At 44.7% G+C, this 27,002-nt stretch overlaps 1 protein-coding gene across 3 annotated transcripts; it reads right to left on the bottom strand.

Annotated features, from left to right (window-relative positions):
* Window positions 1–1,234: 1,234 nt before the first annotated feature.
* Window positions 1,235–18,234, bottom strand: LOC119160888 ((3R)-3-hydroxyacyl-CoA dehydrogenase). 3 transcript variants are annotated; one of them, XM_075880539.1, is made up of 4 exons: window positions 18,114–18,234; window positions 17,726–17,904; window positions 10,311–10,504; window positions 1,235–9,541 (listed from the first exon to the last, which is right to left on the bottom strand). In XM_075880539.1, exons 2-4 carry the CDS (start codon window positions 17,883–17,885, stop codon window positions 9,425–9,427), a joined length of 471 nt encoding a protein of 156 aa, XP_075736654.1. In that variant the 5' UTR covers window positions 17,886–17,904; window positions 18,114–18,234; the 3' UTR covers window positions 1,235–9,424. The 3 variants fall into 3 exon arrangements, with proteins under 3 accessions (XP_075736654.1, XP_075736653.1, XP_075736652.1); XM_075880538.1 differs by having other exon boundaries at window positions 18,014–18,146; XM_075880537.1 differs by having other exon boundaries at window positions 18,002–18,130.
* Between the last annotated feature and the right edge of the window lie 8,768 nt (window positions 18,235–27,002).

The following is a 27,002-nucleotide window of genomic DNA, read 5'->3' on the forward strand; positions in this document are numbered from 1 at the left end:
CTTTGTAGGAAAAACTGCACTAAATTTACCATACTGTGTCTAACCAGCAACTGCCAGGATAACCCATGTGAAGCATGAGACATTATTGACAACGCTATTTGCACGAGCTGATGCTTACATACTTACAATATTATAACAACTAAACAATAGAACTGACTGCCTCCAGAAATTTTTGCAGCTGGAATTTCAACTATATTAGAAGAAAAATCATTTTGTTGGTGTTTAGTGTTGAAAACTGTTGTAATGTTGTGGACGTTTTAAGGACGTGTCTTTGTCTACAGCGTAAACCGGCGCGATGTTTAAAAAAAACACAATCAAGATGAAGCTCATGAAATCATCCTTTGCAATTATATGTGAATTTATGATCAATGTTTTCCAACAAAGCATCTAGAAAGTCAAAAAGGTGCAAGAAACTATGAATGACTAATGATCTGCTCAGCCAAATGAAAAAAAAACACGTCAACAACTTTACAGATAGTTTGTTGAAGTAATATCTTCTAAATCACTAAAATCTTACAAAAGATTGTTTGCTGAAGTATGGTGTGCTGAATTATCCAAATATTATAAAACTTTCAGAAACCTGGCAAACAAAAATATTCGGCCAGCCAAAAAAAAAAGCATTTCATGCATTTGTTCAGCTCTTCACAAAAAGAGTTCATAACAGCTGTGGAAAGATTTAAAATTGATATTAGGTACGATAGAATTGAACGGTCAGAAGTTTCTGATTCATTTATAGACTTATTTGTCTCCTTCACCCCTTCGTCAAAAAACTGAGTCCCGGCGCTCAAATATCACAACGAGCACACCATTTTTTTAGACGCCGTCAGTAAGGCTAAGGTAGTTTCCTATTTCTGTTAACTCAATAACAGCAGATCTCTCGATGCATTGGAGAAACAAATCACACCAGCTAATTACGTTGTAAACATAATCACGCACTGCTTCGTTCACATTTATATATATATATATATGACCTGCGAATGAAGTGTTCTCACGCAAAGCGCAATGAGCGAAAGCGTCTGCTATTTATAAGAAAGGTGAGATAAACATTTTTTTCCAATTACCAATCTATTTACATCCTCCAGTCTTTTCTAAAAGACTAGAGAAAATAATACTTGAACGACTCACATACTTCTTTGACCATTTTAAGATTCTAAAGCCAGTACAATATGGCTTACAAAAAGAAAATAAATCAACTGAGGTTGCCCTCCTTGCAAAAAAAAGAATATGTACTTAATTATTTTGAAAATCAAAAGTTTTTATTTGGTGTTTTTTTACATTTCACGAAAACATTTGTTAGCCTTAGCCATCACACTCTTCTGAGAGCTTCTTCACCATAGTATTAAGGGTGATGCTATCTCATTATTATTGTTACGTCTACGAGAGGGGTTTATTCAGAGCCGACGTAACGGTCGACTCGACGGTATACAGCAGTGAACGCGCAGCAGCGAGCTTGCTTGCTTGCTTGTTCCTTTCTTTTGTGGCTCTCACCCACTAAGGGGGATTGGCCAAGAAGCCGGGGGTTAATGCAAGTCAATTCTTTTAGATTTTCTAGACTAGGGGAATATGATTACTGTGTTTTGACTGTGAAATTAATTTGGCGCAATGTAAAAAAGAAGAAAAAAAGGGGGGGAGAAATAATAGAATTTGTTGAATATCTGAGGTGGAATCGTGATATGAAATTCTCCTGAAAGTTGAATCATTGCAGTGTATCAGCTAAATAATAAGTGGTAGTGTGGCTATTAAAGTTCGAGAGCTGATCGCTGACTCAGCAAGGTAATCTTCTTGTGTTATATAAGAATTCGCAGAGAGCCCCGCAGATGTTCCTGTCGCTGTGTCCCAATGAAGTGGCCCCAAAAGACAAAATATTAAGAGTATTAAGTGATATTCCTAATTTCTTGCCAACAACCGAACGTCCTCTTCTTCGGCCACCACCATGTTCCCCGCTACACAGGTGCACATACCTAAATTACACATGTAACATTTCTCTCCGCGCAGACGAAGCCCACTGGGCGAGTCAAACAGTCTCTCGAGGAGTAAAGTGCTTCAAACGTGCAACATGGACAAGTTCAGTTTTTGCAGACCGTCGGCCATTTGAATGGGGACGCGCTATGCGGTAAACTAAATCACTGATACGGTCTACAACAAGATAAGGTCCCGCATAGTGCGCTAGCAGTTTCTCGTCAAACCGCGTTTTCTTGTCGGTATCCACAGCAACACTTGGTCGACGCGATTGTACATCACGTGTCGGCGTCGGCGGTCAAAATGTGCCTTCGAGCGGTCTTGCGAAGCAAGAGTGCGCAAGTAAGCAAGGCGTCTAGCTTCTTCGGCCCGACAGATGATCCCGGATATGCAGGGATCATGGTGGTCCAAACACGAGAAGATGGTATTCAGGGTATGACGAGGTGGTCGAGCATATAGAAGAAAGAAAGGACTGTAGCCAGCAGTTTCATGCTGAGCGGTGTTGAATGCATATGTGATAAAGGGTAGAATACTGTCCTAGTCCTTGTGATCTGATGCAACATACATAGACAGCATGTTCGAGAGAGTTCTGTTCGTTCGTTCAGTTAGACCGTTCGTTTGGGGATTATATGGCGCAGAGTGCCAAAACCTTGAAGCACAGACACGAAGCATCTCTTCCATCACGTCTGCTGTGAATTATCGGCCACGGTCACTGATTACAATTTTGGGAGGTCCATGTCGAATAATTACAAATCGTAGCATGAAGGAAGACACATCGGCTGCAGTTGCCGATGGTATGGCAGCTGTCTCGCAGTACCGTGTTAAATGGTCGGTGCAAACGACTATCCAACGATTTCCTTCAGAAGACCGGGAAAGGGTTGAAGGAGGTCAATCCCGACTTGCTCGAATGGAGTTCTAGGGGGCGGCACCAGATGTAATCGTCCTAAAGGAGAACTTGTTGGGCGCTTATGACGTTGGCACTCGTTACAGCTAGACACATATTGTTCCGTCGTCTGGCGCATTTTGGCCCAGTAGACTCTTTCTTGAAGACGGCAAAGAGTTTTCGCTGTGCCTAGATGACCAGATGTTGCGTCATCATGCATAGCTTGCAAAACATAAACGCGAAGACTCTTCGGAACCACCAGAAGATATCGTGAGCCGGTGTTGGTGTAGTTCTTTTTGTAAACTAGCCCGTCTCGGATGCAGACGCGCGTAGGCGATGATTTTGGTTTGGTAGCAAGAAGCAGTTGTATGGTGCTGTCCCTTTGTTGCTCATCCTTAAAGGTCTTGTTATCGGGAATGGTTGGTCGAGTGATGCAATGTAGGTATCGAAGGTGTCCGCGTCACATTCCGTCGTTGGAAGTTGTAGTCGCGAAAGACAATCTGCGTCAGCATGACGTCGGCCGCTTTTATAGGAAACCTTGAAGTCATATTCTTGTAGAAGAAGTGCCCAGCGCGCCAGCCGACCAAATGGGTCACGTAGATTGACCAACCAGCAGAGAGAATGATGGTCTGTCACGACGGTAAAGGGGCGTCCGTACAGGTAGGACCGGAAGCGCTGCACTGCGAAGACTACTGCAAGGCATTCTTGCTCTGTGACAGTGTAGTTACGCCCGGACTTGCTGAGCGAGCGACTTGCATACGCTACGACGTGTTCTTGATTATCCAAGCGTTGAAGCAGGACAGCACCTACACCAATACCGCTGGCGTCTGTGTGAATCTCAGTGGGCGTCAGAGGATTGAAGTGTCGAAGAATCGGATGAGACGCCAAAAGAAACTTCAACTCCGAAAAAGCAGACTCGCATTCCGGGGTCCAGTCAAACTGCGCACCTTTCTGAAGCAGACACCTGAGCGGATATGCGATATTGGCAAAGCCAGGAATGAATCGGCGAAAGTATGAACAAATCCCCAAAAAGCTGTGCAGTTCTTTCACCGAGTTTGGTTGCTTAAATGCCTCCATTGAGGCCGTCTTGGCGGGATCCGGTCGTATGCCTTCTTTGTTTACTAAGTGTCCAAGGACGAGTGTTTGGCGCTCCCCAAAACGACATTTCTTTGAATTGAGCACCAAGCGTGCTTCGCTTAGGCAGTCCAGTACGAGGCCAAGGCGGGTGTTGTGCTCACAAAAAGTGCGCCAAAAGTTACAACGTCATCCAAGTAACACATACCCACTTCCCAGTTCAATCCACGCCGAATGTTGTCCATAAATCGCTCAAAAGTTGCGGGCGCGTTGCAGAGTCCGAACGGCATCACATTGAATTCAAATAGTCCATCTGTTGTAACAAATGTCGTTTTCTCCTTGTCTTCCTCGTGCATTGGAATTTGCCAGTTGCCTGACCTCAGATCCACAGACGAAAAGTAAGAGGCCGATGATAGACAGTCGATAGCATCATTAATCCGCGGGAGTGGGTATACGTCTTTTTTAGTGATGGCGTTGAGACGGCGGTAGTCAACAAAAAATCGCCATGTGCCATCCTTCTTCTTCACTAGAATCACCGGAGCAGTCCACGGACTTCATGATTCTTAATTTACAATTTGCTTGAGCATCTCGCATACCTGTTCATTGATTACTGCACGTTCCGAAGGCGATACACGATATGGTTTCTGTCGGAGAGGTCTGTGAGATGTCGTGTCAATTCGGTGCTTTGTACGAGAAGCAGGGAATGACGGTGAATCATGCTGAGCAAAATAAAAAATTCCGGTATGTTTGTGCAGAATACTCGCCAGTTCATTACGTTCCTTGGTGCTGAGTGACTTATCAATCATAGCCATAATGGTGGTGTCCCTGGCGTGCAGATTGGCACAACGGGTCTTATCCGGGGAATCATTACTTTCTGCAAGGATGGCAAGCGAGAATACTTGATGTTCACGAATCTCTGCAAGTTTCAGACCCTCCGGCAGCACTGTAGGTTCATTAGAGCAGTTAAGCACCCGTAAACCATTATGCCATTGCGCAACCAATAGCGTGCAGTAGGGTATTAAAGCTGTCTTCTTTATGCAACTGAGATACACGGGCTCCACAGTTGCGTCAAATGTTTTCTTGCTTGCAGGTGAACAGACAACAGGGACACATTTTGCAGACAACGGCGGCACAGTTGTGTCCACAGACACGCAAAGAGCACTTTCTCGAGAGGGCGAGTTCTCCATAAACGCAACTGGGATATCGTAATCTACTGTAAATTGTCCTGTGCGGCAATCGACAGTAGCACCACCTAGCTTGAAGAAATCGAGTCCCAGAATGATGTCATGCGCAGTATGAGGGAGAACAGCAAACTCTGCGACAAAGTTCTGGCACGCCAAACTAACAGTCACTGTGCAGACACCAACAGGTTGTAACACCTCTCCGCTCACTCCAGGAAACGTATCAGGACGGTCCCAACGAAACATAACCTTTCGTCCAAGAAGGCGGGTGAAAACTAAACTCATTACTGACACAGTTGCACCTGTGTCCACCAACGCCATTGTTGGTGCACCATCAATAAAGCACTCGAACCTTATTTCTAAACATAGAAGCTAACGGAGGTATATCTGTTGAAATCGAAGACTGTCCGGCGACCTCACCTCCAATGGCCGCGCCGGCTAATTTTCCTTAGGAGGCGAGGAGTGGCGGCACCGAGGAGACGGTGATCGGTTGGCGCGAGGGGCAGGTAGTGGTGTCACACTGCGGTCAGAGGCCAGAGATTGGTTTCGTAGCAGTCCTGGGATCTCGTAAGACGAGCTTCCCGGGAAGGTCGGTGCTCGGGTAACGCCAGAACGGTTAAATCTCGGTGATCGGTCGTACCTTGGCGGCTGCCGGTCGTTGCAATACCTGGCAATGTGTCCTCCGAAGCCACAGTTGTAGCAGACTGGTAGAGGACGCTCGCCGAACCAATGCTGAGACCACTCAGCTGTGAAGGGTCGGTGACGAGCTTGCTGAGCGGGGGCTGCCCACCTCTGTGAGGTGGGGCCGTGACGAAAGCGTTGGCCATATCGCTAGTCGGTCGCGAATGAGTCTCAACATGGCCGCGGATTTCCAGTTTCGCTGATGTCTGCCATACGTACCGATGGTGGCAAAGGAGCTAATGGCGCCGCCGTGTAGTAGGGTGGATTGATAGGTGGATGCGGAATGGTTTCGTCAACCCTACCACCTTATCGCTGCAGCTCTTCACGCACAATTTCCCGAATATTAGCGGAGAGGTCGGTGGGTGGGCTCACGTCAACGCTGGCGACCGTTGTCACATTTGCCAGCCTACCAAATTTCGGGGCGATGCGACGAGTCTTCAGTTTTTCAAACGTGCGGCAGTGATGTTGGACATCGGAGGCAGAGGTGAGGTCATCCCTGCCTATCAGAAAATTGTAGACGTCTTCCGCTATGCCTTTCAAGAGGTGTCCGACCCTATCTTTTTCAGACATCTGCGGGTTTATAATCTTGCAAAGCTTAGGAACGTCCTCTATATAAGCAATGCAGGTTTCTCCAGGAGTCTGGGCTCTTCCAGCAAGAGTGCGCTCCGCGCTTTTCTTTTTTGAGTCGGAATCACCAAAACACGTCTTCAGTTCTTGAGCAAAAAGAGCCCATGTTGTCAAGGACTCTTCGTGGTTTCCATACCACATCAGGGCAGTGTCCGTGAGAAACAGCACGACGTTTTCCAGCTGATCGATAGAGTTCCAGTGGTTGTACCGGCTCACCCTTTTGTAGTGCGTTAGCCACGCGTCCACATCTTCTCCTGCCATTCCCGCGAACGGGCGGAGTTCCTTGTAGTGATGCCTAGGTGTAGACAGCGTAGACCTGTGTGAATTCGAGGCGGTTGATTCCTGACCTTTGCTCTGGGCCATGACGACTGTTGTCGGCGGCAGACCGTCAAGACGACGGCTCCGGCGAACTCCGAGCAGCTGTGGCTCCGTGGTACGTCGACGTGCCGTACCCAGCCCCTCCACCACTTTGTTACGTCTACGAGAGGGGTTTATTCAGAGCCGACGTAACAGTCGACTTGACGGTATACAGCAGTGAACGCGCAGCAGCGCGCTCTTGCTACCAACCGAACCTCCTCTTCTTCTGCCACCGCCATGTTCCCCGCTACACAGGTGCACATATCTAAATTACACATGTGGTAACAATATCATTGTACCTTCCACACCGCTCACAGCATGTAGAACTTGTGGGGCACGGATCTTCCTCAAGAAAAGTTAATTTCGGTGTACCTCAAGGAAACGTCCTAGGCCCATTTTATTTCGTTTGTATATAAGGACGTTGTCAGCATTGATAAGGCGGTAAATTATGCCGTCTGGGCTGGTGATGCCCGCCGCAATAGTCTAGTGGCTAAGGTACTCAGCTGCTCACCTGCAGGTCGCGGGATCAAATCCCGGCTGCGGCGGCTTCATTTTCGATGGAAGCGAAAATGGTGAGGCCCGTGTGCCCAGATCTGGGTGCACGTTAAAGAACCCCAGGTGATCGAAATTTTCGGAGCACTCCACTACGGCGTCTCTCATAAGTATATGGTGGTTTTGGGACGTTAAACCCCACATACCAATATATGAGCTAGTGATACGACCAGTTTCTTCGCAGGTCACTCCGCTCGAACGTTGGCGCGCCATGCCAACGGCACTTTTGAGTAGGTTCATCAATAGTCCAAAGATATTCATCTAGGGTTGAATATTGCAAAAGAAAAGCCTCGATGTTTCACCTTTGTGATAAAGAATGTCTTACGTATCCGCTTTTATTAATGGTGCATCAATTGAATACGTGCACACTTTTTAAGCCATAGGCATATATATTCCGCAACAATGTCATGGGATGCGCACGTTGGCTTCCAGGATAAAAACTTCCTTGTACCACGGCCGCTGAAAGAAAAAGCGTCCGCTTTCTCATCCAGCGGCTGTGCTCGTACAATAGGGCTTTTTAAAGTGAAGCAGTGAAACATTGCCGGTTACAGTAACTCTACTCTCTTAAAACTCATTTTTCTCTCATACTCTCAACTATGGTACTATTGTGTGGGACAAAACTACAAATGCAAATATTATTAAAAGATTGCTATTACAAAAACGAATTATTAGACTAACTTACAAGGTGTCCTACCATCACTGTTAAACCAGTTGCCGAAAACAAATGGCGTCAATAATGGAAAGTTACTAATGAAAGAACTAAGTAAGTGAAATGGGAAACAAATAAGTGAATGAGTAAAAGAAATAAGTGAAAATGTTCTTAATTTTAGGACCCTTATTTGTATAAACGTTTTCAAGGTTCGCAAAGGTTTACCTTGTTTTGTTGTTGTTTTTTATGCTTTTTTCAGCTTGGCAAAGCTATTTAAGACTTGGGCTTTTTTTTCTACGCTGTTATACCAACGTTTGACAGTCTCCGCTGATACGGCTCAGAAACTTTTCTTTACCTTGCAATCTCTCTGACCTTATTGGTCCTACTCAATGCCTGTTGCTGTCCTACCCAGGCGGGGCTGTGGCCTCGTCAAGCTACTCACTATTGTAGCTTTTTGTGAAAGCTGCTGTTTTCCTTTCTTCGAAAGATGAATAAACTTCATTTGCTTTGAATTTAGCAAATTGATGAGTTCTTTATGCAAAGAATTGAAGTTTTTTAGTTCAAGCTGTTAACATTCAATTTGTTTCTTTAGACCCTCAGGCGTTGAACAAAATGTTCGCCCACAGTATGTCAAATTAAAACGAATAGATCAGTACATAATGTAAAGATCAAACCAAAAACGAGCCGATTGACGTGCGCCATATCAATACAAATGATTTAATAGAGTAATGGGGTTTAGGCAGTTACTTATGCAAAACTAACGACCATCATTTATTAGTGAAGCGGTATTGTTCAATACAGAATGTTCGTAAGAAGGCTTTGACACTTTCTAGAGCCGTATCTGCTGTATGTCGCTCCATTGTAACCTAACTCAACATGTGAGAACGTTAGTGGTAAGTTATTAACTCAAAGAAAAACCAGCATTATAGAATAAAAATTGATATACATGGCATCTTGAATGTGGTTTTTCTACTAAAGTAATAATAAAACTTCTAAACACGGAGTTTTCTGTCAAAATATTAATTTGTTTTTACATGCGAGCTTGTTTAGTTTTCAGCTATGAACGTCTCTGTTAAGTCTAGAAAATTTACAACATTGCCAGAAGTCAAACAAGTATAGAAGAGGGAGTTAGCGAGAGATAGCGTTAAGACTCGGATATATTCACATATTTATCCCGCCAGTCACCTCAAGCGCAGCTCCTGTTATGTAAGAGCTGGCCATGGGTGAGCATAGAAACTTGATGGCCTCAGCAATCTCGCGAGGATGAGCAGACCTCTTGAGCGCTGACATAGAGCACGCAGCGGCCTTATGCTCCTTGGACAAAGGCGCTGCCATAGGTGTATCAGTCCATCCAGGGAGCACAGCGTTGCAGCGGATACCGAAAGCAGCTAGTTCCTGTGCCGCCGACTTGGTGAGCGCAATGACGCCAGCTTTCGAAGCGGAATGAGCCGAGGTGTTAATTCAGCCGCCCTTGGCTGCAATACTGGATACATGGACGATCGAAGCACCTCCAGTGGGTAACTCCTTTACTGCGCGAATCATGTCACGGCTTGCGGCCCTTGTGACCAAAAATGCACCCTGCAAAAATAGCAAACAAGGTTGTGTCTTCGTTCGTGCACATCTGTTCTGCTACTGCGACGTTAGAAGACACTAAAGGTAGCGATGCAAAAAGAGGTGGCGAGGGTTGCTACGTCTCAGGACCAGGCGTGCTTTTTTAACGCAAATGCGTCTGGCTCACATTCAGTCAAGAAGAATTGTTTGTTGGTTTTTGTGGCCACGAGAACATTATAAATAAAATTGTCAAATGAAAAATATTTATATGAGTCGTTTTGTAAGGCACACCACCACCGACGAGGTGATGTCGAATGGTTACGATAACCCACATTTCTTCTCTCCCCTCTCTGCCTCCTGCTCGCTTCATTATCGTTGAATTCTAGGAAGCGTCAAGGACACCCAAGGATCGAATGTTCACGGCATCAGGACAGTGATTTCATGCTGCGTGAAGTCCGAGCTTTATCACGCCGTCGGAAGCATGAAATTACGCTTTGTGTTTATGACCTTTTCTGGTTTCAGTAATGGAAGATACTTGGTTGGATGTTAACAAGGTGATATACTGTGTGAAGTTGACAGCCCTATTTTTCGTGCCACCCAGTTTAGGATATCATGAATGCTTAGAAAACAGGGGTTGTTCTGGTAGCCAATAGGCGTTACTTTTTGCCTTTTTTTCGAGCAAGATTCGTAAACGAGCATTCAGGTTTACATTTCACTCTAAACGTGCTCCTTTTCGAATAATTATTATTCACTAAACGGCCACTGAGCTGGTATGTTGCATAGCAGTATACGTTACCTTAAGATTGATCCTCATGATGTCGTCAAACAGTTCATCTGTGCAATCGACGAGAGGAACTGAGGCATAAATGCCGGCGCTGTTGACAACAATACTGTGAGGCAGTGAGGATGCACCGCGAATGCTGTTGAAGAGTGACTCAACAGATGAAGAGTCACTGATATTCACTTGGAACGCCAAATGTTGTGCCACGCCTGCGCAGAAATGTTTAGAGGCTCTCACTTCACGATAACCAGCTACGGATAAATGGCTTAATTTATACTGAGAGCGAAATATCAGCTATTTTTTCTACAACAATACAGTGAAGGAAATAAAAGACGTCCTCTCATACTTTTCCAGTGAACTACCTCAATCAGACTTTTATAGCTCAACAATAGTGCACTTGGGTAATTTTTGATATTCATTTTACTGCAATGGACGTTTACCGGCAGCAATTACTAAAACAAATGCAGAGGTAGAATCACGAACATTTAGCTAGCCAAATATATATAAGCCACACGGTGTTTTTGCGATACTGTGGAAAACGGGCGCCATCTTCACTTTTGAACGCATATTGTGCCACAATGGTAGTCTCACAAAAAAGTATAGTGAAGCCCAACCCATCAAAGTTAACGCACACCAGCAGGCAGGAGTCGGGCGAAGATGGAAGTCTGTGATGAACCATTCCAAAACTGGGAGTCTACTGAAGCTGACGCCTTTTTCAAAGTGGCAACTGAACAAGCATGCTAAAAGAATAACTGGTCGTTTGCTTGTTGTATAAAATGCATGCGAGATGAGACGTGGCATAATGTATCGACTTTTTGGCAAAATCTTTGTTGTACCCTTGAAAGAGACAAGTCAGTTTGTCAAAACGTTGGTAGCAGCACACCAGCTATTTGCTAATTTTCTATCACCAAACTGCAGGTGAGCCGAAATTGGCTGATGGCCACAGTATCATTAGACATGAGGTAAGTCACTCGAAGATTCATGTAATGATCATGCAGAATAACCTTTTTTTGTCGCGAAAATTTTTGAGGGAATTTCTTCGCAAAGGACCACAATATTATGAAGCACGTACGCAAGTTATTCCTTTTTGGGCTATAGTGCCGAGCTAAGGCTTTTGCCCACGTGAGGCGTCGGCCACTGTGCTCATCTTGGGTCATGATAGCTGGAATAGAGTGCAGATTCAGGGAGTATTTCCAATTTTCCGAAATATTTATGCGCTCTGCCGTACGTATTGTGCGATTGATGTGTAGTCGGGCAAGAAGCTGGAGACCTGACAGTGTCTGGGGCAACCTGCTATATTGGTATGTAGACTGCCCCTCCCCTAGCTTCGTGAAGGTCTTCACCGTTTCCAGGCCCAGAAGGCACTGGTTGGAGGTGCTCATCAGAAGGTCATGGGCCCGCTTGTTGGTTTTACAGAGAGTGATCTCAAGTCACTTCTTCTAGAACTTGCGTAGGTGGAGGTATAGAACCGAGAGCAGGACTCGGCTGGTTACAAATTCATGCACCAGCCGCAAGGTATTTTTGCATCGTAACCATCCGCGCTATCTGAAAACCAGTGGACCATTCGGCCCACCTGGTCCCCTACCTTACTCAATTTGACCAATATTGTGTCGGCTCTGCGATTTTTTTGTATGAAAAGCCCCAGTACTCTGACCTCGTCCCATTCAGTATGAGTCCATTGTGATTTGAGAGGTCAATTTAGCTGATGTGGTTTGCCGATGGCTGTATGTGCACAGATTCCGATTTAGATGGTGAGCACTGCAGGTCGCAGCGACGGGCGTAGTCGTTCGCGATGTCCACGGCTTGCTGCAAGTTGGCCTTTATGTGTCCTGCCGAGTCGCGTGACGTCCATGTAGTGATTTCGTCGACATAAAAAAATATGCTGTATGCCTTAGACTTTCGCCAGGAGAGCGGAAAGTCTTAGCATTGCCAGGTTGAATAGGAAAGGTGAGAGGGCCGCTCCCTGCGGGGTCCCTCTCGTGTCCAATCGGTAAGGGCAGTGTTGAGCGTCTTGTGTACGGATGTATGATGGTTTCTCAGTTAGAAATTGCTTAATGGAGTTGAAGACGTTTTGACCGCACTACACTTGCGAGAGATGTGTTAGAATAATGCCGTGGGTCACATTATCAAAGGCTCCCTTCAAATCAAGAGCGAGAGCAACTTTGTCCTTTTGGTGATACTCGACGTGATAGAGGCTCTCATGATGGAGTTCGAGCAAAACATCCTGTGCGGACTAGTGAGACACGCCGCGTAGATAGAGTATTACCACAAATTCGGCTCCTTCACTGAATGGCCAGCGAAGTTGACATAGATCGCAGCGGCTCTCTTGGGATGATGAGACCTCTTCGAGAAAGCCTACCTTAGTCAATCGCTGAGCTTGGTGTGAGAATTTCGCTGCCACATGATGTGAGCAAGATCTAATTAGGGCGTTTTTCAATGCAGACAGCACAATGAAGCGTTTGACGAGTTTGGTAAGGTGAGAAGTGAATGAAAGAAGGCCCTTCTCCGAGTGGGGCGCACACTGCCAGCACGTGTGCACGGCCCCGAAATACAACTTGAGGTCGAGAAACGGGCATGTGCGCATGCGCTAGAAAGGCCACCTTCGCCCCATGTTCTTGCCCTTTCTATAGCACGTAAATTTTTGCATTGAAAAAGTAAACTCTTAATGACATGCTTTGGCCGCAGGTAAGGGAAACACAAAGTGAAGGAACCCACAACGACAAGCACAAGCGGCTGTATCCACTTGTGCTTATCGTTGTGTGTTCCTTCACTTTGTGTGTTTGTGTTATGTGCAGCCGAAGCATGCAATTGAGCAAGTGCCAACTAGGCCAACAATAAGTATTATTAAAAAGCAAACCCAACTAGTGCTCAGTGATAGTCCTGTCTGATCATGCTCGTCCTCATTCTTTCGCGCTCTTTTTTCGCTATAAACATGTGGCAACAAGCTCATCCAGTTCGAACGCTCGTCTTATTCTTCCAGCGCCACGATGACCATTACTAATCATTATCAGCAAAAAAGGCAACAAATGCGCTTGGCTTAAGGAATAAAAAACACGTATCTTGATGTGAAAAGAGAGGAAGCAAGCGCGAAGTAGAGAAACAGGAGAAAATGAGAAAAAAGTGGAAAGAGAGAAATGAGATTATTTGGGGTTTTACGTGCCAGGTCCCCAAATTGAATCCTGGCTTCAGCGCGTGAATTTTGATGGAGGCGAAAATGCTGTTCGCTCATGTGTTCAGATTTGGGTGCACGGTAAAGAAGCCCAGGTGGTCACAATTTGAGGAACCGTCCAAAAAGAAAACAGAAGAAAAACAAGGAAGCTGCCTGACTGTGTCATTCTTTCAGACTTATTACCACACTTAGCACGAAGCTACCTCAATTTTCTACCCCCTCTCAGCTGATATATGATGATTATGTTTCATGGCTGTTCCTCCTCTCTTAACAAAATATTTCGTTTCATGGTACTGAAGCTTTCAAGAGCTCTTTGCCGCTTCTTACCGCCAACGTAGGCATAAAACTTTGCGAACTTTGCATTTCAACGCATCAGAAAGAGAACTGGTTGTCTCCGATTTCTTCTTATATGCTAGGACTACGATCACTCTTCTAAAAATATATGCATTTATGCTTTCAGAGCCAAATTTCATATGGTGTTCGCACTGACGATTTCCTCCAAAAGAAAGAGAATGGTTGTTGTAATTTTCTAAGGTATGTGGACAAAAACCTGTAAATATTGCGACCTATGGTTACGCACACAACAGAATGAAACAGGCAAAAATTTTAAGAACCTATCTTAATCGCCACTTCGCAATCAGCATTCCTTTTTCCACTATATTTTTACCACCATGTTGATCACCGTCAAAATATTTGCATAAAATCTTAGCCAACCTACCCATTCTACCCCTCTTCATCCTGTAGATGCCTAGGTTACAGCCGCCTTATTGACAAAGAGAAATAATTGATCATTAGTCATACAGAAAAATAATCGTCATTGATTTCTCCTCAATGACTTCAGGCAGCATTGCATAACCAGCTCCACTATCGTTTAGTATGCACCAATATTTCGTGATATCCGAAACGTGGCTGCACCCAGACATTCTTGATTTTGAAATTGTTCCTTCTTCATACTGCCTACTTCGGTCAGATCGTGACGGTCGCGGGGGCGGGGTCGCCATTGCAATAAAACGTGGTTTGCAATATCGTAGAGAAAAGGGTATCGCGAATCACGAAAGCGTTTGGTGCACAATATTTGCTCACGATGCTCCAGTACTGATCGGTGGCATCTATAGAAAGCCAAATGCGTCTGATGATTACCTTTTACAAATACATGACTATCTGGTTGATAAGGTTACCCCCCGTACCAAATTGATACTTACTGGAGATTTCAATCTCGCTATTGACTGGGAAAACTTAACAAGTACTAGAAATACCGCCAACAGCGAGCTATTATACGATTTAATGTTCAATTTTTCATTGTCCAAGTTGGTCCAGGAACCAACCCGAATTCAAGGAAACACTCGCTCCATACTAGACCTAGCTTTTCTTTCCGATAAGCTATCCGGTAAAACCACTGTAGAAGATGGAATATCTGACCACAAAATGTTAATCATAACTTTTAACCTTGAATGCTTAAATACCAAACCCGATGGCACAAATTCACGGATAGCCGTGAAAGACTACACCAGAGCTAATGATGTTTGTGTTATTGATTACCTCGACACAGCACTAGAGACTTTTTCTCTAGAGGAATGTGAGGGTGTTAATGGTATGTGGATTCAACTGAAAAATATAATTACGTACTGTGAACAAAATTTTATCCCAACGAAACTAAAACGCACACAAAGAAAAACACCATGGATCAATCGCCGTATTATTCACCTTAAAAGAAGGGTACAGAGAATGCGTAAGAAAAAGAAGAATCCAATCATCTTAAAGGAACTTGCATCTCAGCTTAAGGCGGATATTAGAAATGCAAGACAAACTTTTTTTTCACATACGTTATCTCGCTTCATGACGGATCAGCCGCAAAAATTTTGGCGTTTCTTGGCACGGCCTGTAAACCCAACAACTGAAGTAGAAATTGAAGGTACTATCGTAAAGAACGCGCAGACCGTTTCCAATGCTTTCAATAGGTATTTTCAGTCGGTATTTACACGCGCATGCGCACCAAGCAGCCCTGTTGCTCCAATGCATCCTTTTTTGATGCCCGATGTCGTTGTCACTACGGAAGGTATTCTGAACCTGCTGTTGCAGATCGATGTTAAGAAATCAGTGGGTCCTGACAATATTTCAAATGTATTCCTTCGACGTTACGCAGAGCAACTATGTCCCTTCCTGGAAGCAATTTTTAAAGCATCCCTGCTAACAGCTTCTTTACCTGCCGACTGGTTGTGTGCAAAAGTTATTCCAATTCATAAAGGCGGGAGCAAGCTGTCCATAGAAACATTCAGGCCTATCTCGCTAACTAGCTGCTGCTGTAAATTATTGGAACATGTAATCAACAAGGCAATCATTACTTATTTAGAAGACAACAACTTATTGCACCCAAACCAACACGGATTCCGTAAAAACCTGTCTACCGTTACTCAACTCTTGGAAATAACGCATGACTTCGTAACTACTATTAACTCACAATTGCAAACCGACTCCATATTTATAGACTTCGCCAAAGCTTTTGATAAGGTGCCTCACAGTAAATTGATTGACAAACTTGTGTCTATTGGTATTAACAGTAACATAATAGCATGGATAAAAATGTATCTATCAAATCGAAGCCAGTATGTAACCATAAACAACACAGCCTCTGATTCATTGGAAGTTTTTTCCGGAGTACCACAAGGTTCTGTTTTAGGACCCACCTTGTTCCTAATATATGTTAATGATATATATATATGTGCCTTGAGCCTAACGTTAAAATGAGATTATTCGCTGACGACTGCGTGATCTACACCACTATCCGCACAACTGATGACCAGCTTAGACTTAATACCACACTAGCTAATATTGCATGTTGGTGTCTTGAGTGGGGAATGGAAATTAACGTGTCAAAAACAGCTTGCCTTAGCATAACTCGCAGAAAAACAATCCAGCATTTTAGTTACAATTTGGTCGGCACAAACATTGCAAGAAACGACGCTGTTAAATACTTGGGCGTTACCTTTACAAGTAAACTGAAGTGGGATGCACATATAAGCAGCACATACACAAAAGCCTATCGCCAGCTGGGGTTCCTGCGTCGAAAACTTGCATTGGCGCCTCCTAATGTAAAGATGATAGCATATAAATCTCTCATAAGGCCGATCCTCGAGTACGCCAGCATTGTTTGGAACCCCCACCAAAAATATCTTTCCGACAAATTAGAAATGGTCCAACGCAAGGCCCTTCACTTTATCTATTCTAAGTATTCGAGGCATGACAGTGTCACTGAGCTGCGCAGGCGGGCATGCTTGCCGACCCTTGCAGCCCGTCGCCGTGTCTCTTCCTTAAAGTTTATTTTTCTTTTGTATCACAACGGTTTAAACATAGATAAAGACAACTATATAAAGCCGCCTAACCATCACTCCCGTCGTACCAACCACAATTAGTGCATTAGACCATTTATGTCACGCTGTGACACTTTTAAATATTCATTCTTCCCGTCAGCAGTGGAAGAGTGGAACAAATTGCCACGTGAATGCGTTAATCATTCCTCTGTAGATTCATTTGTTCGGAATGTAGAAAGCCTGTTTTATGAAGACTAAAGAAACTTTTGTTTTTTTATGTTTGTGAGCGCTTCCTCTGTAGATTCATTTGTTCGGAATGTATAAAGCCTGTTTTATGAAGACTAAAAGCAACTTTTGTTTTTTTTATGTTTGTGAGCGCTTCCGAACACACTGATCACAGTACCTCCTGCTGATACCTTGATGGTTTGTGACCTGTACATGATTTTGTACAATTGCTTTCATCGTACAAGTTTTATTTTCACTATCATCTTGTGATTCTGTTTCTTCCGCTATGTGCGATATTGCCTGGTTTGTACGCGACTGTGTATATTTGCTCGCCCACCCTGTATGAGCCTGAGAAAGGCTTACAGTATTAAATAAATAAATAAAAAAATAAATAAAATTTCGCTCTTTGTAATTTTGTGCCTTTACAAATTAATATTGTGGAACACGGTGTAGCATAAAAGCTTTTCACTAATGTTTTGTGACACTGTTGAAACAGTGCCTTTTGCGCCCGGTTTTTTTTTGTGACCACAGTGACCATGGCAAGTGACTTCAAAAGAACAAGTCCATTGAACACTAAAATCCTCGCATGTATCTCATTTGCTTGACTCTGCACAACATCAATCAGCATGCTCTACCCTGAAAAAGAAGTACTTCGGAGAGAAGAAAGCGACAACGTCATCAAACTCTTTGATGGGAAACACCAGGGAGGCGGATGGTAGGCCACTTACCTGGCAGTGACTCGGCCACTTTCCTGGCGACATCGAGACGCCTGCCGGCAACGATCACCGTGGCTCCTTCAACGGCGAGCGCGTGGCACACAGCCTCGCCGATGCCACTGGTGCCACCTGTCACTAAGGCAAGGCGCCCGCAGAGAGTCATTACAGCCATCCTGATAGCAAGCTACTCCCTATGGAGAAAAATAACATCCGTTACATATACCAGCCGAGCCACTGTGAAAGAACATTGATTAAAGGTCACGCTATTTATAATTCAGAATGCCTAACCAATTGAAATACCGTTTCGCGAGCAATGCGTAGCCAGCCGTCGGCACGCGTCCACTTCTTTAGTTGTACAAGCACAAAAAAGACGCGTCTAAGGCATTCCTATAATACGTACAAGAGCTCCCTTTTTACGTCAAGCCAGTGAAGGGCACGGCAATCATTTTGAAGTAGAGCTGACGGGTCGTTGTTGTATCGGTTCGTTCACTGTCCTTCAGACATAACAATGGAAAATGTCGATGTGATAACTTTTTGAACAGGAGGATTCAAGAGCCCATGGATCACACCTGTTGAGTGCATTCTTTGTATTACTTTTTGCAAGGCTGTCTTTATATCTATAGATAAGGCCATGGTGTAAAATAAAGCATTATTTGGGTCTCTTTCGTTCCTTTTTATTTTTGTTCTTTCCCTTTTCCCTGGACAGGAAAAGCCAAGCAAGGGGCATGTCTGGCTTGTTATTCATTCAAGATGTAAGTGCCCGACAATGGCAACTGGCACGATGCCAGTGCAATGACATCGATAATACCAGTCTTTGCCCTTTTTGCTGCGTGTGTAAATCCTGCTTGAGGCTTTGACTGCGAGATTTTCGAAATCCTACTCGCTAAGGCCACTTGTACATGGATGACTGGCTCATGAGCTGAGACACAGCATACAGATCGGCGAGAACAGAAAGTAAACAAGCAACGACTTCTACAATCGTAATATTTCAAGGGTGGTGGTCTTGTATAACAAGTACGCTAAAAAACTAAGCTATGCCATTACGGTGTTTGTAGATTCAATATTTGTTAATGTTGATGTGTTAGATTTCTCAAAACAAGTTCATTATAAATAAAAATTTTTATGTTGATATTGGAGGTTTCTATCTAATTCAAGCAAATATTTTCTCCAAAAATACTAGAAGAGTATAGGGCTAATAAAAATAATGTTTAATGCCCAGCAAAGCCAAATAAAGAACAATTACTGCTATAATAAATAAACCACTAATTGGAAACAAAAAACAGTAATTCATATCTTGCTTGGAGACTCAAACTGTTACAATTAGAAAACAATTGTTAGTAATCAATAATTAAATGTGTACATTCACGTGTTTCCAGCGTATTTTACCACCTTCGCTGCTTACCTTTACTAGACAGCAGCTATTACAGCTTGTAACTTCTGGCTTTACTAATCAGAGAATCTCAGCATTTCCAACCAAGCAACTACTAAGCAATCTACGTTTCCAGATCTATCGTAGCTGTCGCAGTATATTTTGCCGTAATTCTGACACTCATAAGAGAACATTATTCTAAGCAAGGTATTTTTATTCACTACCTTGGTATAGACGTTTCGTGTTATGTCATGGCACACATATAAGCAAATATAATGGCACAGGATGATGTGTAGAAAACATCAATTATTATCTAAATTACATGGCTGCTAACCAGTACACAGTGAACGATCCCAAAGTAGGGATATATATATTCATGAAGCAAATTCTTTCTTTTTGAGGTGCACGTTTGAGGGCGCTTATTCTCGTGACTTTGCAATTTGTTGCTATAGCATTCACTCTTTCGCCCTTGTGGCCAAACAATGAACAATAAACGCTCACCTACCACTGTAAAAACACGTTTTACTTTTGTGTTATAGTGCATCAAAAAGAGATTGATCAGTCACAAACCAAGTTCGACCTCAAGGAATTCTGTCGCCACGCTGCTAAGAACACCTCACCGCTTTACTGCTACTTGCTTATATACTGCGGCAGCTCCGATAGATCTGGAAACGTAGATTGCTTAGTAGTTGCTTGGTTGGAAATGCTGAGATTCTCTGATTAGTAAAGCCAGAAGTATTACTGCTATATTAAATAGACCACTAATTGGAAACAAAAAACAGTAATTCATATCTTGCTTGGAGACTCAAACTGTTACAATTAGAAAACAATTGTTAGTAATCAATAAGTAAATGTGTACATTCACGTGTTTCCAGCGTATTTTATTTTTTTTATTTTATTTTTAAGGAGCTGTCGCAGTATAGTGACGCGATCACCGCTCACGGTGACCGCGTCACTAGTTTTGTAGCAGACGTATGTCCCAATCTTTCATGTCATCCGCAGGATGCCACATGCACCAATGCGGCCTTACGCTCCCGGATCGCCCCAAGTATAAAAACTGAGCAATCAGCTGTGATATGCCGCCCGATGGCTTCATATCGCGACATATTCGACATTGACAGCCGACCACTCGGCAAAATTTTATTCGTAAAGTACCGCAATAACACCAGCGATTTGTTTCCCATTCATCGCCGACCGCACCGAGTGTCTGCCACCGAGAGTAAGGTAATACAGCAAGAAGTCACCAAGATGAAAGCCAAAGTAACTAATGAACCCTCTTTGAGCCCGTGGGCGTCCTCTGTTGTGCTTGTGAAAAAAAAAAGATGAGACGTGCCGCTTCTGCGTTGATTACCTCCATCTGAATAGAGTCACGAAAATGGACGTTTACCCTTTTCCCCGCAATATTGAGGTGCTCGATTGTCTCCGCGGCACCCAATTTTTTTCTTCAGTAGACCTACGTTTCGGCAATTGGCAGATTGCTGTCGACGAAAAATACCAAGAGGAGACCACATTTGTAAGTTCCGGCGACTTATACAGGTTATCCCGTTTCTGCTATGCAACGCAAAGCCATGTTGGAGCGCATGATGGACTTTCTGCAATAAGGGTTCAAATGGTCAACATGCCTTTGTTACCTGGACGGTGTTCTTTTACGTCCGCCAACATTGGAGACCCACCTTCAGCGTTTGTCAGTTATTCTTGACATCTCCCGCAATGCTGGCTTTTAATTAGGCTCGTCGAAATATCACTTCGGACGCCGGCAGATTAGTGTTCGGCCACTTTGTCGACGCATCAGGCGTGCAGCCAGACCTGAAGAAAATTCGCGAAGTCAGGAGCTTCCCTGTACGTCAGTCAGTCAAAGATGTCCGAAGTTTTGTTGGACCTTGTTCTTATTTTACAAGGTTCGTGAAAATTTTGGCAACCATCGGTCGACCCCTCGCTGACCTTGTCAAGCAAGATGTGAAATTTCCGCGGAGTACCACTCAAGATGCCGCTTTTTCTCACCTCCTCACACACCCGACGAGTCAACTTAAATTTCCTCACTTATCTGCTCCAACAGAAGTCCAAATTGATGCTAGTGGTCACGGGATCAGAACCGTTCTAGCTTAACGCCAACGGGAACATGACCGAGTTATACCTATACACAACAAATGCCCCAAAAATGGTGTGACAATAAATACATGGCAGCAGATTTTAAATGTACAGTACGCAAAGCAAAAGTTGACTATGACACTAATGAATTCAGCTATCTTTCAAAATAGAACCATAAAAAAGCAATTTTAGATTTTGCGTTCCAGAAAAACAATACCGCCTTCATACAATTTTGAATATCCAATGCTATTGCCCCGCGAACTCACCAGATAATTGGAATATAATGATAGAAGATTAGAAGATAGATTCAGACCAATAATGCCAAAACACATAGTAAAGCCAATTGGAGGGGAGGATTTCAATGAAGTGACATTAGTGGAACTAGCGGATGTAGTGAGGCACTTAACTCCTGCGCAACTGTAACAGATGGAGTAATCTCAGCAATGATAAAAGCACTATACGACAGTTCCCCATATGAACTCCGTAATATGGTAAATTACTCTTGGAAAAATTCTTGAATACCCACGGATTGGAAACTTTCCAAAATAATTCCGATGCTTAAAAACAGGGACTTGGGTTTACCCGTGAACACGTAAAACCAATCTTTATTTCATATACTTTGGTTAAACTAATTGGAATAGTTTCGAATACTCTTATAATAAAATACATTGAGGAGAAGTCAATACTGAATCCGAGTGAAATTGGCTTTAGATTGGGATGCTCCATCTGGTGTGCGCACGTGGATTTGAAGAGTTGTATACAGTTTGCTCGGCGTACAACAGAGTATTGTGTAGTATTCACTATAGGTTTGGCCAAAGCATACGACAAAGTGGAGCATAAAATACTAATACAGCACATGAAGATGTATTGCTCACGAAACTACATGACCGCATGGTAGCAGATGTCTTACGGAGAGAAAGTAATAATGCTTTCAAAGGGATTGCTTTTCCAACACATGTCAGCAGGATCGGGGCGTACCACAGGGGGCAGTGCTCTCAGAAGTGTTGTTCAACATCTTCCTCAGCTCGATTCCAACACATAGCGATAGTCATATATATGTGTGAGCAGATCATATTTTCTTCTTTGCAACAAATAGTAATCTGCAATTACTTCATTAGTGATTACAGAATTACATAAATATGATAGAGGAATGGTATAAAAAGATTCTAATGTTTTTAAATGTGAACAAAAGCGCGCTTCTCACATTCTCATTCAAGGATCCTGTCAACATCTCCTTGATGTTTGACACAGAGCTGATTCCCCAGGTAAATTCACTTAAATACTTAGGCATTATATATAACAGCTCGTTAAATTGAAGAAGACTCGATTGACCAAATTGGGACCAAGGCAACACGTACCATAAAGTGGTTACGCAAGCTCAGCAGTAGAAAAATGGGGTTGCGAAGAATTACATTGGCAATGATCATAATGTACATGCCGCTTATCATGGGATTCAGCTCTGCGTTATTTTATGACAGTTCTCCTTATAAAATGAGACCACTAATACTGTTAGAAAGCGAAACTTTACAATTGTGCCTTGGACTACCCAAGTTTGTGGCTGACAATGTGCTCTACATGGAAGCGCGTCTTCCTTCATGGTTAAATAGATTCAAAATACATGTAATCTAGACATTTTGGAAACTATACACTTCACCCCACAGACAATCGTTTTATGGTTTATTAAAAAAAGCCGACCTTATGCTTGGAAACTCAGTGGTCGCGACTTCACTCCACAAAGATCATGTTCGTTCAAGCGCTGCTTGAACCACTGAACGTCGAAACCAAACATAATTCCTCAATTGGTAACTTTATTTGGACCTTCGAATAGAATTTGAGAATATTTAGCCCTCTAACGCAAAAGCAAATGCCACTCCAATACTTAAATGATCGGCTACAAAATTATTTGGCACACGTAAACTTCAACATCATAATTGCGACTGATGCATCCGTACCAAATGAAAAGGCTGGGGTGGGTATGTTCTCGCGTTTCTTTGACTGGTCCTTTTCGGTTAGGCTTCCAGATTGCACCCCAGTATTCATAGCTGAATTAATTTCTATTGTACTGGCACTGCGTAAATTTTCTTCGAGCAAATCAGAAGCAGTCGTCATTACAGAGCCTTTTTCAGTATGTGCTGCACTGTCTTCGAGAGCTAACATAGCACTTTTGCATATTGTTGCGTACATGCACGAAGAAAAAGAAGGGTCTACGGTGAACGCACTGGTGGCGCAGAGCGAGAGAAGAAGAAGAGGATCAGAAGGATCTTTAACCAGTCGGCCGCTTCTGAGCTGCCCTCACGACCTAATAAATGGCCCCTTTCAACGTCTACCAGTCTCTTTCAAACGTAACAGAGTGGTGGAGGTGCGGGGTAAGCGCTTCAACTACGGAACGATCACTGCCACAGCTTCGACGAAGCCGTCGACTTGCCGGTCTCCCACCATCTGCCGTGAGTGACTTCGACATGCCCGAAAAAGCAGGCGTTTCCAGGACGGCACCATCTGGCCCGCTTCCGTACTACCGAGTGCCACCGCCCTTCAGAGGAAAAGCCGAAGAAGATGTCGACGCCTGGCTCACCAAGTACAAACGTGTGGGGAAGTCCAACGGTTGGGATGCAGCCGCTATGCTAGCCAACGTAGTGTTCTCCCTTACCGACACCGCACTGGTATGATACGAGAACCACGAGGACGCACTCATGACGTGGGATCTTTTTGTTGAAGAGCTCAGGGCGTGTTTCGGCGACTCGGTTGCTAGAAAGAAGCGGGCTGAGCAAACACTGTCGCAACGGGCACAGCTACCTGGTGAGACATGCACCACTTACATAGAAGAAGTGTTAAGGCTGTGCAAGGTGGTCTGTTCTACCATGTCGGAAGAGGACAAAGTAGGGCATCTGCTCAAAGGGATAGCTGAGGACGTGTATATTTTCTAATTGGAAAAGAAAGCCTCAGTTCTGTGTCCGACGTCATTCAGCATTGCCGAACGTTTGAAACGCTCAAGATGCGTCGAATTGCGCCCAAGTTTGGTCGGCTGGCTAACGTTACAACTGTTGCCAGTGTGGACACGAATCCTGGCCTCGACCTTTTTTCTACAATTCGACAGATTGTTCGTGAGGAACTGTCCCACCGAGAAATGTCGTGTTCGACAGCTGACCATCGCGAGTTGTGTCTGCCACGTGAGACCATGGATGTGCCTCCTTTGACCCCATGGCAACCGACGATGAGCGCGGCAACTGTGGAGTACAGCCCAGCCCCACAGTCAAGGATGACAACCAGACTCCCCGCGTCACGGTATGACCGACGCTCTCAGCGCATGCCTCCTCGACACCCGACGTCTCGGTACGACTCACCCAACCAGTACATCCGTCGCACAAGAGCAAATGATGATGCTCTATTCATCGACGAGCGACCGACGTTTCGGCCTCGGCCGGTGTGCTATTCCTGCGGTGTGCCAGGCCACATATCGCGATTTTGCAACCGTCGGGTGACTCCTCGGTATCACCAACCATCTGACTTTTCACGACCCTTCGAACAGCCTCATGGTGTCCGGCGGCCGGCCCACATACCACCTGATGGCAACTATTGGCCCAGCAGCTTCCGCAACCACTCCCCGGCATCTGACAGGAGTTTAACGCCCCCACCGCTACCTCGTGCTCATCGTTCTCCTTCACCGCTGCGTCACAAAGCGCCCTCTTCGCCACCGGAAAACTAGCCAGCGCGGCCAATGGGGGTGAGGTCGCTGGAAACGTGCTACTGAGAGAAATACCTCCTGTGTGTATGTTTAAAAACAAAGTGCGTGTTTTGGTGGATCATGTGCCTGTGATGGCCTTGGTGGACACAGGTGAAACGATTTCCGTGATGAGTGCTTCCTTTAAAGATGTGTTAGGGCGGAAAGTTGTTTTTACCTGGGATGAAACTTCGACGTTTTGTGGAGTGAGTGGAGAGCCATTGCGCGCTATTGGTGTGTGTAGTGGTGAGGTATTTTTGGGAGGCCTTATGATAACGACAGAGTTTGCGATTATTCCTCGGTCGACACATGATGTCATTCTCGGCATGGACTTCTTGCGAGATTGTGGTGCCACTGTAGACTGTCGCACGGGGAAAGTCTTTGTGAGTGGCCAGATGCCTTCAGAACTTCTGGACACTCCGGCAAATGACCAAACTACGCTGTGTGCCTGTGGTGATACGGTCATACCTGCGTTGTCTACCGTACGTGTTCCTGTTGTTTGTCGCGGCGCGGATTCTTACAGCTTCGATGCGAGCGTAGAACCAATACACATAAACTGCGTGAAGAAGAATGTATTGGTTCCCCATTGTGTGGTGTCGATTGATGGCGGACGAACTGGCCTATGGACTGTAAACTGTTCTTCTGAGCCCGTGACACTACCCAATGGTTTGAAATTAGCTTCGGTCAGCAAAGAACACGTGACCTTATCAGTGGTCGAGCTCACAGACGTGCCGGAAGAACGTGATGGAACTGGTTGTCACAATTTGGACGGGGCGCTTATGGCAACGATAAATAAGTCGCTTAGCTCAAGCGAGTGCCGAACTTTATTGAATGTGCTTTTGAAGCACGTTTCGGTATTTGACTTTGCGCAGAAGGGCAAAGTAACCCCTATCCCCCTGTCTCGAACGCGCCATACCATCAACACTGGCGCGGCAAGTCCGATTCGCCAAAAACCATATCGTGTTTCCCCGTCAGAAAGACAAATTATCAACGATCAAGTGCAGGAAATGATGCAAAAGGGAGTGGTACAAGAGTCAGCCAGTCCGTGGGCAGCACCGGTAATCCTCGTTAAGAAGAAAGACGGATCTTGGAGATCTTGCGTCGACTATCGCCGACTGAATGCCGTGACAAAAAAGGACGTATACCCGCTGCCACGTATAGAGGACGCAATAGACTGCTTACATTCGGCCTCTTATTTTTCCTCCGTAGACTTACGATCCGGCTATTGGCAAATTCCGATGCACCCAGAGGACAAGGAAAAGACTGCCTTTGTAACCCCTGATGGGCTCTTTGAATTTAACGTGATGCCATTTGGACTGTGCAATGCACCGGCCACGTTCGAGAGATTTATGGACACCATCCTGCGTGGCTTGAAGTGGAACATCTGCATGTGCTACCTCGACGATGTCGTCATCTTTGGCCGCACGTTCAGTGAACACAACTCTCGTCTGGATACTGTTTTGAACTGCATCCGAAACGCTGGCCTAATTTTAAACTCGAAGAAATGCCACTTCGGAGACCGCCAGACGCTTGTGCTCGGGCATCTCGTTGACAAGGATGGCATCCGCCCTGACCGCCAGAAGACTGCAGCAGTTGAGGCGTTCAATGCACCGCGTTCCGTCAAGGAGCTTCGTAGTTTCCCTGGGCTTTGTTCATACTTCCGTCGCTTTATTCCGAAGTTTGCCGACATTGCGTACCCTCTCACATGCCTCTTACGAAAGGACAATTCTTTTGAGCGGACTCCGGAGTGCGATTCTTCATTCCGCCAATTGAAGTTTTTGTTGACGTCACGACCCGTCCTTCAGCACTTCAGTCCTTCTGCTCCGACAGAGCTTCATACGGATGCTAGCGGCATAGGTATTGGAGCCGTCCTAGTACAACGTTACGGCGACCGCGAACACGTCATCGCATACGCAAGTCGCTCCCTAAGCAGGCCAGAACAAAACTACACTGTTACCGAACAAGAATGCCTGGCGGTATTATTTGCAATTCAGCGGTTTAGGTTTTACCTGTACGGACGCGCATTCACAGTCGTAACCGACCACCACTCGTTGTGTTGGCTTGTCAACCTTCGTGACCCTTGTGGCCGCCTTGCGCGCTGGGCACTCCGGCTA

Source organism: Rhipicephalus microplus, chromosome X (genome assembly GCF_043290135.1).
Source record: "Rhipicephalus microplus isolate Deutch F79 chromosome X, USDA_Rmic, whole genome shotgun sequence".
NCBI classification, from domain to species: Eukaryota; Metazoa; Arthropoda; class Arachnida; order Ixodida; family Ixodidae; genus Rhipicephalus; species Rhipicephalus microplus.

Excerpts from the sequence above, each read along its gene's own strand:
- LOC119160888 (XM_075880539.1), bottom strand. The coding sequence starts at position 17,885 with ATGGCTGTAATGACTCTCTGCGGGCGCCTTGCCTTAGTGACAGGTGGC. Across the intron at positions 10,505-17,725 it reads AGTGGCCGAGTCACTGCCAG|GCGTGGCACAACATTTGGCG; the intron begins GTAAGTGGCCTA and ends ATTTCTGCGCAG. Across the intron at positions 9,542-10,310 it reads TCATGAGGATCAATCTTAAG|GGTGCATTTTTGGTCACAAG; the intron begins GTAACGTATACT and ends CTATTTTTGCAG.